At 36.5% G+C, this 15,564-nt stretch overlaps 1 protein-coding gene across 4 annotated transcripts; it reads left to right on the top strand.

Moving 5' to 3' along the window:
- The first annotated feature begins 607 nt into the window (after positions 1–607).
- Positions 608–12,955, top strand: TNNI1 (troponin I1, slow skeletal type). 4 transcript variants are annotated; one of them, XM_039329366.1, is made up of 9 exons: positions 608–662; positions 3,057–3,087; positions 5,694–5,697; positions 5,808–5,849; positions 6,130–6,261; positions 7,486–7,575; positions 8,573–8,749; positions 9,891–10,001; positions 12,027–12,955. In XM_039329366.1, exons 2-8 carry the CDS (start codon positions 3,077–3,079, stop codon positions 9,996–9,998), a joined length of 564 nt encoding a protein of 187 aa, XP_039185300.1. In that variant the 5' UTR covers positions 608–662; positions 3,057–3,076; the 3' UTR covers positions 9,999–10,001; positions 12,027–12,955. The 4 variants fall into 4 exon arrangements, with proteins under 4 accessions (XP_039185300.1, XP_039185303.1, XP_039185304.1 ...); XM_039329369.1 differs by lacking the exon at positions 608–662 and adding an exon at positions 676–694; XM_039329370.1 differs by lacking the exon at positions 608–662 and adding an exon at positions 1,184–1,203.
- Positions 12,956–15,564: the final 2,609 nt, after the last annotated feature.

Genomic DNA, 15,564 nt, shown 5'->3' with positions numbered 1-15,564 from the left:
CTCTGACTTTTAAATCTTGCATTAGCCACCATGGCTTGTTTTTTTCTGCATTATCCTCTGCTTGGCCCTTCTTCTTTGATGATGCTGGAAACAATCTGGATTTGAGAACTTGAACTTCTAAAATCATGTACTCAATCACTGAATCATAGTATTATCCAGTACTGTTTTCTAAGGTCTGAAATGCTAATGAATCACCAGATTTTGGCTTTGTTACAATCCACCAAACTTCAGCCTGAATCCATGCCAGCGCCAACAGATTCTGTTCTTGGCTTGCTAGATGCTTAGTTTCGCTATTTTTGGCTTTACTCTCCAGCCCTTCCCAATTCAACAAAAAGAACAAGAACAATAGCTTCACTGAAATTGAACAGGGTACAACTGAATGTCTCGGGTGCTATATTCTTCCAAGAGTATTGGAAAAGTAATGGACAAGGTGCATATGTGTGCAATTCACAAGGACTAGACAGTAAGGATGTGTGGTCTGTGGGTAGACTATTCACAGTGTGGAAGCAGGCGTACCAGAAGGGTATTTGTCTCCGTTCTATTTTTACTGACCAGTTGTAGTCAAGCTTCAATTTATTACTCCCATCCTTTTCTCTGTCGTTCACAGTCTGAGCCTTTCCATTCTCCAGCCACCATCTCTCTCCTGCCTGGACTGCACTAGGGTAAGATGCTTGATCAAAGACTTAGCCTTGAGGTAATCATGTACCAAAGGAACTGTGATGATTTAGGTTCAAGTAGGGCAAAATAATTATAACTTCATTACTTTATTTTGATCAGGCCAGATGAGAAGATCAGCTGGCTGAACAGGACCTCATACAATTTCTTTTTGCATGATAAAACAATTAAGTTTGCTAGGCCAGCCACGGGGAAACTGAGATGTTTTTTTCTAATTATTATTTAATATCTTATATACATAAAATAGACAGATTAGTGAGATGCTTAAGGGCAGTTTCAGCTATGAATCATTAGATCTCAAGAGAAGTGTTTATGAAAAGCCTTGGGAGCAGATGTGAATAATTATATCATACATGATTACAATACAAATATGTGAAGCAAGCCCACTGAAAATTGGCATGCCTAAACATCCATTTTCTCCCACACAAAATTCCAGCTCCTGTTCAGCTGTGGAAAAACTGCAAAGACTTATTTTCTGTATCAGATTACCGGGAGCCCATTTTTGCTGAACTGTCTTCTCAGTGTTTTGTAGGTATCTTGCATTTTCTTAACTTCATAATGATGAAGTCAAACAAACAGCTTAAGAAAAACTAAACTCCAAGGTAATTTATCTAAGTAGAAATACTATAGTATTTGATGAATTTATTTCTGAATATTTTCAGTAGCACTCACACAATATTAAAAACTCTACTTTTAAAGAATAAGAATACTCTGCTTAGAATCATATTTTTAGATTTTGTATACTCTATATAAGTATTGTAGAAATTTCCAATGATGACCTGCAGAATAATCATATATATAAAAGTGAGAAATTTGCATCTGTTAGAATTAAAAACTTCTATTTTGAATTATAGATATGGAGTTTCCAGCTTTTACATTTGTTATGGGAAAATGCTCAAAATTTGAAGCTAATATGGATGAATTGTATTGAAAAAAAATGATGATTACGCTATTTAACTTTGATTTAAGCCTCTTTGCTGGAGATAGGATTTGAATACAGAAACCATAGGATAAGGTCTATTTATCAAATTATTCAAATGTCTGTATAGAGCTTTAAAAAAGCCACCTAGGCACTTTACAGTCTAATCTTTTTTTAGTATCTTAATGTATTTCAGACAAGTATTATTTTTAAATCTCTTAATAAATATTCCAATTGTTACTTTGGAGTCTTCAAAGATTCAGGACCCAAGAGTCTACAGGCAAGGGGCGCAAGTGTCCAGGGCATCTATGTTTGAGGGCTTAATATTGCCCAGTACTTTCTGCAGACATAATACAAGACTGGCAACAGAGAAAGTAGTACAATAAGGATAAGGCAGGCAGAGAAGGCAGACACTTAGGGTCCCCTTGCTGCCCATCCCCTGCCCCATCCCTTTGACAGTGATCATGGCCAGGTGACAAAAAGCTAATTAGCTAAAGATGGCAGCAGAGATGTGGGAAATGCTCATTCTTGTTGGATGGTAGCAAGGACATTTTTGCAGTTCAAAGATGTTAAGCCCACCCCCTCCCCCCCAAAAAAAGATGTTCAGAAGAGTCTTGAGGGCAGGGTTTGAATGCAAGAAGTTGATAGAGAAGGAGAAATACTTTGAGGATTGAGGAGAAGCAACTCTTGCCTGCTCATGCTTGCTGCTGTAAGACAGCAGTGGGAATAAGTGGCTATCAGATTCTTCTCCTTCCATTCTTCTGTCAATTCTCATCACAGGGCTGGGACTTGGCTTCTGAGTTCTCTCAACATTGGGGGATCCATCTGAGAGTTAAGCTCTATTTATGAACCTGTGTTCGATTCTATGCTTGTTCCTCAGAAGTAAAAACCATGGATTTCACTTTGTGCTTTCTATACTTTATGTCCAGAGTTATCGCCTGAAGTTAAACATCCAGGTCTGTATTTAGGATTCAGTGTCTTTACTTTTAAAAGAACCTATGCAGAGAATATCCATAAGCTGAAAGTGGAACTGATAATATTGGCAAAGCTCTTATATTGCAAATACGTACACAGAATGCTTCACATAAATGCAATTTATTATGGATCATCTTTTTGATTTTAAATATATTTGATTTTATCCAGTAATAACAATAAAACAATTCTTTGTTGTTCATTGTCATAACAATTATTTTTAGCTATTTGTTCAATGGGATTTACCACTCCATTAGAGCTGTCACTCTCCCCTTGGGGACAAAATATATCAAGTGCATCGTAGCTGGGAAATTCTTTTATTCATTCTCACTTTTTCTAACCACCTGGAATCTTGGAATAAAGAAATATAAAATGAATATAATACAGAATAAATGGAAGTTGCTTATATTATGCATCATTGTTTGCATTCGTTTTTTAATGATGGAATTGTTTCATTTCTTGTAATTCATTGCTTTATTTTGATTTGTAGGCACAACATTTGTTTCCACAATGCCTGAAGTGTGAGTAAATATTTTATTTTCCCCATTGGCTGAGATATCCTACATTCACATGTGGTCTAGATTAATCATCTGACTTTGACCTCAGAATGATTGCAATTTGAGATGCGATACTTCAAATAGAACTAGGCTTGTTGCTTAAAAATCTCAAAATGAGTTGTTCTTCCATTTACCTTCTATGTTAAGTAGATAAATGCACTTAATATTGCACTATAGATTTCTCCACCTCTCCTTCATTTCACTCTCTGCTTGTTGAGAACAAAACTTGATAAAGAGCTGCTGTTTTCCAAGATTCAAGTCATGTCTTGGATACAATTTAAATTTTATACCAAGCGTGTATGTCTACTCAAAGGTTAGTTTCATTAAGTTAAATGGGATTTTCTTCCAAACTGGTGATTACAGGACAATAGCTCTCAAATTAAGCTAATCAAATCACACTTTTAGGTTTAGTTTTGATATGAGAAATTTGATATTCAGGTTTTAACTTTTAAAAGAAAAAAATCTCTAAATTAGAAACCCATTCATTTTTGGTCTCTTGGTTTTCTTTTCAGCAAGCTTTACAAATGAAGGCTACAAGCACTGAATTTTCAAATCCGTAAATAAATTACTACCAGATATTTAACCTTTTATGGGGGGGCAGACATTTTGGAAAATTAATATTATAGTTACTATTATAAAATGAGTTTCAGGCAGGCCTTCCCTATTTACCATATGAACTGCTGGGTTTGGCCACTTACAAATTACTCCCTTGCCAAAGGCAAACTTGCTCTCCTTCATTCACTCTATAACCCCTCCTCTGACATCTTGACAGTCAGGTGCCTATCACTGAGATATATCAAGGTGGCAATCATTTGGATTATGAGTTTTTCAATGTCAGTTCTACCTGTAGTATTTCTTTCCCCTCTATTAGGCAAAGAAGTGCAATACAAAATGTAAATGAAGGATTCCTACATATTTCTCAGCAATGCACAAAGGTTTTATTATAGAAAAGCTAAAGTGGAAAGTAGAGATTTGCCAAACAGTTTTGATTCAACACTGAATATTGGTGATATATTACAAATCATCCACCAACATTCCGATAAATATCACTGGCTGAGAATAGATGCAGAACCCAATTGATTACCAATAGTTACAGAGCATTTAGAGATCATTTTGAGGTCAAACATATAAACTAGTTTTGCACAGCAGAAAAAAATGCAAAGATTTTCCAATGCAGCAATGTGTTCCATAAATGATCAGGATGAGGAGTTGATAAGAGTAGCTTTTACTGGGGATTGCTATCCTTTTGTTTAAGGAATGTAATTACCTCATACTCAAAATCTGGCAATTCACCAGTCGATTATTCAAATGTGAGTACATTTGCAGATGTGATCAAGTGTGAAAATAATTCTTATTGTCTGAGTCTAGGCTCCAGTATTTAATATATAAATGTTTCCATTTTACGGAAAGTCCTCTAAAAACATGTAGCAGTGACAAATACACAAAACTGTAATGAAATCTTTAACAACATTTTTAGTCAGATTCTGGTTGTGTTCACCCACCGTTCATAATAAGTATGTTACCAAACTAGCAGCCTCATTTCCCTAAAATACTGAGCTTGCTTAGTTTTAAATTAGCATTTTGTGTGTTTTGACTACATTGTGTAGACCTAGAAAATGTCTTTCTTTAGTAAATAGAGAAAGGATATTGTCTGAATGGAACCTCTATTCTTAGCCCATGTGATTGGATCACATGGTTAAGGTTGGAACATGGGTGTCAAACTTGGCGCATCATGTGATGTGTCATGACGTATCACAACATTTTTCGCATTGCCGGAGCTGAGGTGATGCAGCCTCTGCATGATGCAACTGGCCTGTGGGCCGGCAGTTTGACACCCCTGGGTTAGAAGATTAGGATACACTTTGTTATCCTAGTGCTTTCCAGATGTTTTGGGTCTACAGAATTATTGACTATCTTGCCTGGCAATTCTGAAAACTGTAGTTCAAGGCATGAGGACAGCACATGTTTCAGGAAGACTAGGTTAAAGAACCATAGTAGAATGACATCATTGTGATTATTATGATTAACAGAGGCTTATGATTTTTAAGAAGAGGTTTTAACAAGACTAATAATACAGCTAATAAGACAACAGCAGATAGGAAAATCCATCCTGATCAATGCAGATCTGCAATAGGATGGGAGAATAATCCCAAAGAAAAGGAGGAAAAGCCACAGCCAAAGCTGTGATCAGAAAACAGAAATCTCAGCCCAAAACAGGAATGGAATTTGAGAAAGTGTGCTAGACTTGAGCCTCCCCAGTTCTGCTTAACATTTTATTTGTTTGTTTGTTTATGAATCATATTTATTTGTCACAGTAAGGGAGGGGGAAGGCACATTCATATTTCTTACTTAAGCCTATAATAAAAGTAGTTTTAGTATTCACAATTTTGGTATTCAAATATGGCCTACCTCAAAAGGCAGACAGAATCACTAAGGAGTCCAGCCTGATAACATGTTTTCACTCACTCATATTTTCAGTATCTTGAGTAGAATATTACATTTCATGTATTCATTCTATTCTTTCCACTTTTTCCCCCTCTTTCTTCCTTCTCTTAAATGAATTTCTGTAGGGAGGTAAGTACAGTTCCATGATTTATTTTTCTTAACATTTGCCAGTATGAATATGTGATTATCACTGTGTTGTTGAAATGGTGCCCTTGATTTCTTTTATTTTTGCTCTTTAGAGGAAGCCCAAGATCTCAGCTTCACGCAAACTCCTTCTAAAGGTAAGTCATGATGCAAGCTATCATGCATTAATTAAAGCGAGATACTCTTGCATGTAACGATACAGAACAAATTCTTCTATGTAAATTTGGGATAGCTTTCCCAATTTTATCTGCTGCTCATTTGGAGGCAGAAGGTTGGAGAACTGGATGAAGGCTTCGGCCTTGTGCATTATATATAGGAATTCTTCATAAACCTTTGTTGTGGCTGATATTTCAGATCCATGGTGAAAAAGGTATTTTAAGGTTACCTTTCAAATGTTTCCCTATTTTTTTTCCCTAGAGTTTGATGCTGGCTAAAGCCAAAGAAGAATGGGAACAAGAACAAGTGGACAAACAAGGAGAAAAGGAGAGATATTTGGCAGAAAGGATAACACCTATACATATCAGTGGGCTTTCCTATTCCCAACTCCAGGTAGGTTCTTGGTTTAGGCAATGGAGTGGATGTCTAGGTGAACATGTTGAATTACACAGGACTCTGAGGAGCTGTATTAGGAAATTTAATTCAGAACTCCAGTTCATGCCATCTTTTCCCTTCCCAAAAGATGGAATAATACATATATCATTGGGGTTTTTAAAGATTTCTTAAAATTCTACCTTTATCATTTTTTTATAAATAGCTCAAGGTGGCAAACATACATAATGTTCTTTATTTCTCCAATTTTCCCCATAACGACAACTTTGTGAGGAGAGCTGGACTGAGAGAGAGAGTGATGGGTCCAGATGACTTATTGTCTAAACTAGATGTAAGAGATGCTTCAAGAAACTGTTTGGGAAGAAAATTATCTAAAAATGTCACTTTTGAAGTTTAGATAAAATGAGAATGTTTGACTGATATTTGACAGATTTATTGTCACCACAATCTCAAGATTCTCATATTAGTAGGGCAAAATACGGTCGCCACTTCTGTGCTGTCATGCAATAGCAGTGCTGTCGCTAAAACAAGAGTCAAAAGAGGACATATATTATTGTGTCATCTGCATTATTTCCACATTTAGATTGATTTATTAAAATATTTACATACTACAACTGAAACAGAAATATTTAAACTTGAGTCATACAGACTGTTGTTGTCTTATTTAAAGTAACACCCTTCCTCCACCCCCCCCCCCGATAATTATGGGTAGCTTCCACCAGATTCGCTCTGGTGATTTTTCCAAATGTCATGCTTTTCCACCATTTCATTATTTTTAGGTTGTAAGAAACAATGGTGCTTAATACTTCAACATTACATTTTTCTTTCTGTATATAATCTGTACGTTCTGCACAGCTTTGCAATACTGTTATGTGTATACTGTATATTTATTAAATGTGTCCTAAATTGCCACAAAAAAGTAAAGTTATTTTTAGACCTTGATCATTCATGAAGAATGTCATATATCTGGCTGTGGAGTCTTTTGGGATCACTGAACAGGATGGCTACCACAAATACTGATATCAAATGCTGCTGATTTAAGATCTTTACAGTTCTGAAGTTCTGATCAAAAGAATAACAGAATCGACAACGTCTAGCATTGAAACAATGCCTAACCAAAATATCTGATCCTATATATTCCCCCAATGAAATATTAGTAAGAAATAACCCAATCCAAGGCCTGGAAAAGATATCCCTTGACATTTCCCCCTTTTAATTGCACAGGATCTATGCCGGGAGCTTCATGAGAAAGTAGACATTGTGGATGAAGAGAGATATGATATTGAAGCAAAGTGTAACCATAACACACGGGAGGTAAGAAGACAGAGAATTGTTCTTAATTTAAATTCTGAGATAAAAATAACACATTAATACAAAAAATAAGAAAGCATCATTGTCTGTAAGAAAATATCTAATACAGATTAGATAATAGCTTTATGAGGCAGTTTTAACTATTTTACCCATTTTGTTCTAAAATGAATTCTGGCCTATGTTTCTGACTGCAGAATGGGACTACTTACCACAGCCAACTCACTGCAGGACAACTTGCCATGGCCAACTTGCCACAGGATAACTCGCCACAGGACAATTGAATAATTCAATTTAATTATTTAAAATTATTTTAAAATAATTTTAATTTTCACCATTCACATTTCATTTTGTTTCTTCTTTGCATCCTTTCTTTAATGATTCTATTCTACCATTTCTTCGATATTCGTGTAACTCTTGTAACTCCTTACAACAAGTTCGCTGTGGTGAGTTGGCTGCAGCAAGTTGTCTTAGACCCTTTTGCCTACTGGCATAAGGTAACCAGAATGGAGCAATTCCTTGTCTTAAATTGTAAATAGGAACATCTTCAGAATCTTCCATAAGAGCTCTGGATTATTATTTTTAAATATGGATTCCAGGCTAATGTTCTATATATAACCTTATATTGCTTTCTTGCTTTAGTAGAGATGCTAATTTCCCCCTTATCAGTGGAATGAATAAAATGTGTGCAGACTGAAAGCAAGGAAACTGAGATTATAAACCATGGCTCCTGTGACAGTTTTTCAGAGGCTACTGAATATTTGTTTATATTATTTATATTCCCACCTTTATTATTTTTATAAATAACTCAAGGCAGCTAACATACCTAGTACAGAATGCAGAATATCTTTCAGCAAAAGAAGCTTTCCAAAGCATTCCTTCTTGTAACCTAGCAAGTGGGCTGGACTCCTACTACCATTTTCCTGGGAAAGAGTAAGTCTTTTTGTGTGTGTGTCCTTAGATCTCTTATGATACATGACCATGTATATTGTCTATTCTTCAGATTAAAGACTTGAAACTGAAGGTGCTTGACCTTAGGGGAAAATTCAAGCGTCCTCCCTTGCGCCGTGTCCGGGTGTCTGCAGATGCCATGCTTAGAGCTCTGCTTGGCTCAAAGCACAAAGTATCTATGGACCTCAGAGCCAACCTCAAGTCTGTCAAGAAGGAGGACACAGAAAAGGTCGGGGACTGGAAATCTCACCTATTGCCCTGTATATCATGTTTGCTCAGTGTCCCATGTACTTGCATATTTTTTTATGTCATCATGAAGAAATATGTTCTTATGTTTTCTCTTGATTAATATTCTTCCATAGAGCCACATGATGGCCAGATGGGTGGCATATAAATTTAATAATAGATAGATAGATATTCCTTACCTTTAACAGTTCGTAAATGAACATTATTAAATAGATTGAGGATTGTAAAAGGTATTATGGAACAGGAACTAAAATTAAGACAGCTTCTCCCATGAAGGATGAGAATTGTGAAAATTGTTGGAGAGCCCACTCATTAAAGTAAAATTAGTAAGTTCATCCATATGATTTGCAATTCTCTATGCACTGCCAATAAGAACCAGGATTTTATCATGGAAGAAAACCACTGCATTTTATTGCATATTCTAGACTGGAATTTTCTTGGTCTACAGGTAATCCTCAGCTTGCAACCATTGGTTTAATGACTACTCAAACTTACACCAGCACTGAACAGAGTGACCTATGATCAATCCTTGCACTTATGGCCATCGCAGCATCCCCACAGTTATGCGATCAAAATTGCAAGGATATTGATGAAGGAAATAAAAGGTTTAATGATTCAGGCCTTTTTCTTTATTACACATAGTAATAAATCTGAAAACAGATATGAAAAATGTTAGCATATGGTAAATTCCAGACAGAGCTAGCCTGGATACAGGCATATATTCCAGTGCTTAAACAGTACAGTTTCGATTTAAATTAGAAGATGCTTTGATTCTGTCCTTTACATCTTGGTTCGTATATTTATCTTTACTCCCTGAACGCCAAAGACTGCTTTTTTAAAATAACTCTTTTTGAAGAGTTTATTGGTGCTCAGCCTGTCTAGATTCTATTTTCTGCATATAATAATGTATGCCTGGAAACCTGCCAGTACAATATACCCTTATGGAACTCTTCCTATATTAACTATATTTATAAAAGTTTAGTCATGTGACCTTACATTGTATTCCTCACCTTTCTGTTCCTATGGCATATACAGAGTGTATATCTTCATCGCTACTTGTATAAGTTAGTCCTTTGCTTAAGTTCCTCTTCAAGTAAGGACTAACGTCTTGGTTTCTTTCACAGGAACGTCCAGTGGAAGTGAGTGACTGGCGTAAGAATGTGGAGGCCATGTCAGGAATGGAAGGCAGGAAGAAGATGTTTGATGCTGCCAAATCACCAACAGGACAATGAGAAGTATGCCTTTCCCCCAATGGCATCCTTTTAAAATATTTTATCAGTTTTGTGCAGCATTGCTAAAGGTCCCAAACTCAAAGGGATTACGGTGCCTGATTAACATTTCCAATGCTAAGATCTTGGATACAACTGATTTAATGGCCAATTCAGTATAAAAACATCAGGCCTTTATCTTAGCACTAGTCAGCCCTATCTACTTACCTGAAATAGTTCTTTGGAGGAAATAACATATTTTCAGCCCAGGCAGCAACTGAGTGAGATTGGTTGGCCTCAAAATCTAAGCAGAGTCATACCTGAGAGATCACCAAGAAAAACCAGCACAGGCCAGGCTTGAAAATAAAAAAAAAAAAACAAATATTCTCAAAAGCAGTGGCAAATTACTTCTTTGTTGATGCCAAGAATTCAACAGAAATATTTCCCTGAAGTCATCATGAATCAGGGTTACTTGAAGAAAACTTTAATTTATTTATCTCAAATTGGATTTTCTATAAGATGCATTGTGGTTTTGCACCTTATCTTAATTTTAAAACAGTGGTTCTCAACCTGTGGGTCGGGACCCCATTTGGGGTCGAACGACCATTTCACAGGGGTCGCTAAACAATGCAGTCCGCCATTTTTTCCCCCTTTTCCTTAGCTGTGCTACTCCCTTTTATTCTATTGGCTTTTGAAAGCCAGTAGAATAGACTCTCTTGAATAGAGTCTAATTCTATTGGCTTTCAAAAGCCAATAGGAATTGTCCAGGCTGTCTCTGCCCTGCTTAGCCCACCAAAAGTCCCATTCTGCAAACGGTGCTGCATCAGTTGAGTAGTCCTCGACTTACAACGGGTTGAGTAGTCCTCGACTTATGACTGGTTGGGGGTCGCGGCATTAAAAAGGTTGAGAACCACTGTTTTAAAAGAATGATAGTGGCAGATCTTTAGAAATAAGAGGTATACCGTCATGCCATCTGAGCATGAATAACCCATTAGAATTTGGACTTGCTGGCTCAGTTATGGACATTCCAATTATGGCATAATGGCTGAATATCAAGAGAAAATAGTCATAAATAAAACTTTTCTGAAACATGTACTTTGTCTTGGGCAAAAATCTACACTCTTGTTTGTGCTTTGCTTTCTATGCAGTTTTAGAAACAAATCTCAACCATGTCTATTAGAGCAAAATAATATTTTTTTGATTTCTAGTCCTAACCCTAGCCAGTTTCCCAAATAATCCAATTTCTAATCACAAAACAAGAAATGCAGTTCACTGCTATGCACTTTCCTTAGAAATATACAAAATGGAGGTGTACAAATCTTGTACTGTAAATCTTCTCTTTCTTTTTTGCAGAGTAAAACTATCTATTGGCATGCTCCTTAGTGTCCATTGCAAGGCTAAATAATTGACTATTGGTTTGGGCAAGGGAAAGTTGTAACTTTACAAACTTAAGCCTGATTGTAGTGCTGACCTTTTCTCATTTATCCAAAGACTTAAACGCAAATTTGTGGGATGGTTTAATAAACATATAAGTCAGTTTGTTCTTAAGAAGATACAGTTTTTCTTAGTGAAGCATAATGTATGGGGTAATTAAAAAAAATACCTTTTCTTAATTTCTTACTGCTCCCCTTCTGTCTGGTCCTTGCTGGTTTCATATGATAAAGATTGTGTGCATTTTACATGTTCATTGCTTTCTGTATTGCTATACAATTTGGTTGCAGTTATTTATTCTGATTTCTTAATATGCATTCATGTATTTGATGGTGTAACAGCTATGGTATAGCACAACAAAATGAGCAATAACAGATGTTTGTAGAAAATTGTGTGTTACCCACTGCAGAAACTAGTGCCCTATATTATGACTATTCCTCATGGTTCCTAACTCTTCATTTCAACCATGGAAATCATTTTGTTTTTGTTATTTAACTTTGGTCCTTACAAGTCACAGTTTGACTATGACAGATGCGTTTTTTTCAGCACATACTGTAGGTGTTTTTCCTAGAGTTATATAATGTAATTAACTATTATTCTGCTTTTTTCTATTTATTTCAGGTCATATTTCTTTCATAGAAACATAAGAGCCCTTCCATAAAGCCTACGTGCATCACTTTCTTCTTCTTCTTGGTGCTTCCTTTGTCTCATTGTTTTTCTGCATTATCTATTGTCCCACAGCACTTTTGGACATTAGGGAAGTTTTATTACAGGTAGTTCTTGACTTACAATCATTAATTTAGTGACCATTTGAAGTTACAATGGCACTGGAAAAAGTGACTTATGAACATTTTTTACACTTATAATTGTTGCAGCATCCCGGTGATAGTGTGATCAAAATTTGGACTCTTGGGAAATAGCATGTTGCAATGACAGTTTATGACAGTTGCAATGTCATGTGTTTCACCTTTTGCAAATGTTTGACAAGCAAAGTCAATGGGGAAGTCAGATTCACTTAGCAACTGTGTTACTAACTTAACAGCTGCAGTGATTCATTTAACAACTATAGCAAAAAAATGTAAAATAGGGCAAAACTCAATTCAACAACTGTCTTGCTTAGCAACAGAAATTTTGGGCTGAATTGTGGTCATAAATCAAGGACTACCTGTACTGCAATTCATGCCATCAGGCCAACAGGAACGTTTGTTTTCTTGCTAGCACATGTCCACACAATGATTATTGCCACAATCTGTCAGTACAGTACCATCTCTGCCATACAGAAAACATGGGAATTCTGAGTTGATGGCATTTGAAATGCAGAAAGAAAGCTGGTTCTTTATCTGACATCATCTCAGATCAGACCTTTGCTCAAGAGATGCCATCACCTACTGATTGAAATGCAGCCCAGACTGTAACTACAGAGGCTTTGATGCTTGCTTTATTCAGCAAGAAAATCTTTCAACCTGTTCCATGGTATATAATTTGAGATATGCAACTATACTTTCTCTGTATTCCATTAAAGAAAAAAAATGAGTAGCATCAAGAACAAATATTCAGATTCTGTGTTTCTTTTGGATTTTCCAAATAATGGTGGATGAACTCTATTATTGCCTGTAATATGAAATTTAATGGCAGATATCTGTAGCTTGGGTGTAGGATGAGGACGAAGGTTCATTCTCCAAGCTCGTGGGTTGGTTTCCGAACATTTTGTTACCAAGCTAACTAACATCTTCAGTGGAGTTTAGGGGAAGTCAGTGTCAGTGTTTTTGTGTTTATAAGGGCTTCAGATGTAGGTGGGTCAGACAACATCTTCATGTGATACACCCACACCGGAAGTCCTTATAAACAGAAGAACACTGACACTGACACCCCTTAAACTCCACTGAAGATGTTACCTAGTCTAGTAATGAAACATTTGGAAACCAGCCCACAAGCTTGAGGAACAAACCTTCACCTTCATGAAGTTTAACTGTGGTGGAGGTTCACAACCTGTATGTAAGCCATTGTTATTTCCACATTGCCAGTTCTCATAGTAGTTTTATATAATTAGTTGAGTTTAGCTCTACAGTTCATGCTAGAGTTGGTATTTCTTTAGACATATAAAAAATAATATTTCTACCAAATCATACACAATGTTGTCTGGCCCATTAAGATTTTTCCCACCTGAATTATTTGCCCAAAATGTATTTCAAGTGGTCAGACCTATCAAGTAGATAGAGCTATCAAATAAAATACATAGTTATCCTGCTTCTATATTGTAGCTAGTCTGAACACCTTTTTCGGACATTGATTTTCACTATAGACATTTGACTACATTTGACTATATTGACTATTGAACTGCAAAGCTTTTAGTTATGTGGACAGAACAATAATGACCATGGTATTGACAATAGAATTTCCTGATGTTTTGCTGGCATCTGTGGCTGGCATCTTCAGAGGCAAGGTGGTCTGCTACAAGAGGCATTGCAGATTATGACCAATCAGAAGCCAGCATGAACAAACAGGATCAAACAGCACTAAAACCACCAATTAGGATTGGCACAAACAAAGAACCAATGTGAGACTAGCCTTCACCAGCCTGCACCAAAAACAAATCAGTTTGGCTAAAACCAACCAGGTCAGGTCATTTGACTTTAAAGACAGCAGCCCAGTCAGTCCCTATTCAGTTGCCTTTGTCTATAATTGCCTTTGAAGATGCCAGCAATAGTTGCTGATGAAATGCCTGGAAATTGCTAGTTAGACCATGGTCATTAAATCCTGAAATTCAATATTGTTTTTCCAAAACCATCTTTTCCCCCCTAAGGTCCTGCAGGGACCTTATAAATTCAAAGTGCCAGTGTGGTGCAGTAGTTAATGTGTTGCAATAGGAGTAGGAAGACTAGGTCCTAGTCTTCCCTCAACCACGAAATTTGATTTAGTGACCTTGGTACAGCCATTATCTCTCAGCAGGGTCCTTGATATGTACGTAAACTCTGGCTATAGCTCAGTGGCCTTTTATAAGTGTGCTATCTGCCCTGAAAAAAGACAAAGTAAGCAGGTACATTAGGAAATATTTTTTTCTGGAGAGAAACTAGAAGAGATGGCAAATAGTGTACTGAAAAGTTGTAGTCTAGCAACTGGTTATATCCCTGTGGCAACCAGCTTGTGATTGGGCAAGGCTTCCTCTGCAGCCAGTTTGCAAGAGCACCTATAGCAATTTCTCAAAATACCAGAATGGGTCTATCATCCTAAAAAACATTCAAATCCCAAGTCTGGTCTCTTTCTAAAAGTTCATTTTGAACTTATATACAATGTAAATAATGAAGTAAATGTAATTCCAGATGTTACCAGCTGATGGCACCACCACATAGGTTCTGTATACAGAACTATTATAGTTGCTCAGACAAAATTCCTGTAACATTTTGCTCATTGCAAAATCAATGCAGCGTCAGCAGATCTTAAAATGATGATGGTATCATCTTCTATTAGAAACAGAACAGTGGACAGTGGCGCAACAAGTGTTGGGGTGTGGGAGGCCTGGCTGTGGCAGTCCTTAGGTAAGCGGGTAAGTCATCCCCAAAAATAAGATAGTAAGAAAATATCCCCCTGGTGCCTCTTTTGGATGCAAAAAAATTGTAAGAGCGGGTCTTATTTGGGGGAAACACAGTATGCAATAATTTTGTTCTCCTCCAACTACAAGTAGAGAGAAAGGGAGAGAAAAATATAAAAAAAATCAAATCATATTGACTATTTTTAGGTTTAGCCAGGTGAATACAAGGATCTTTTTTGCTAAAATGACATACCCAGGGCTTTTTTTGTCATAGAACGCCCAGAATGGAGTTCCGGCACCTTTTCTGGATGAAACCTTGTAGGATAGGTAAGGCGGGTTGTATGACGTGTGTGAGTTCTGGCACCTTTTTTTTAAAACAAAAATAGCACTGGACATACCATTCCATTTTTAAAAAATGACTTTTTATAGCTCTCAAATGAATCAATAAAATAACAAAATATGATTTATCAGTGTTTCAACGTTTAGACATATTTTTAGTCTAAAAATGTATATGGCAACTCATCTTATGTACATCTTAAGGTGGTTTACAAGGACATAATAAAACATAAAATAGCAGGAAACCCAGATCTGAAACAATTTATGGTGCCCAAAACAAAAATTCCCATACAT

Source organism: Crotalus tigris, unplaced genomic scaffold (assembly GCF_016545835.1).
Source record: "Crotalus tigris isolate CLP2741 ecotype Arizona unplaced genomic scaffold, ASM1654583v1 scf7180000024396.1518868, whole genome shotgun sequence".
Classification (NCBI taxonomy): Eukaryota; Metazoa; Chordata; class Lepidosauria; order Squamata; family Viperidae; genus Crotalus; species Crotalus tigris.
This window is presented reverse-complemented; position numbering and strand designations above follow the sequence as displayed.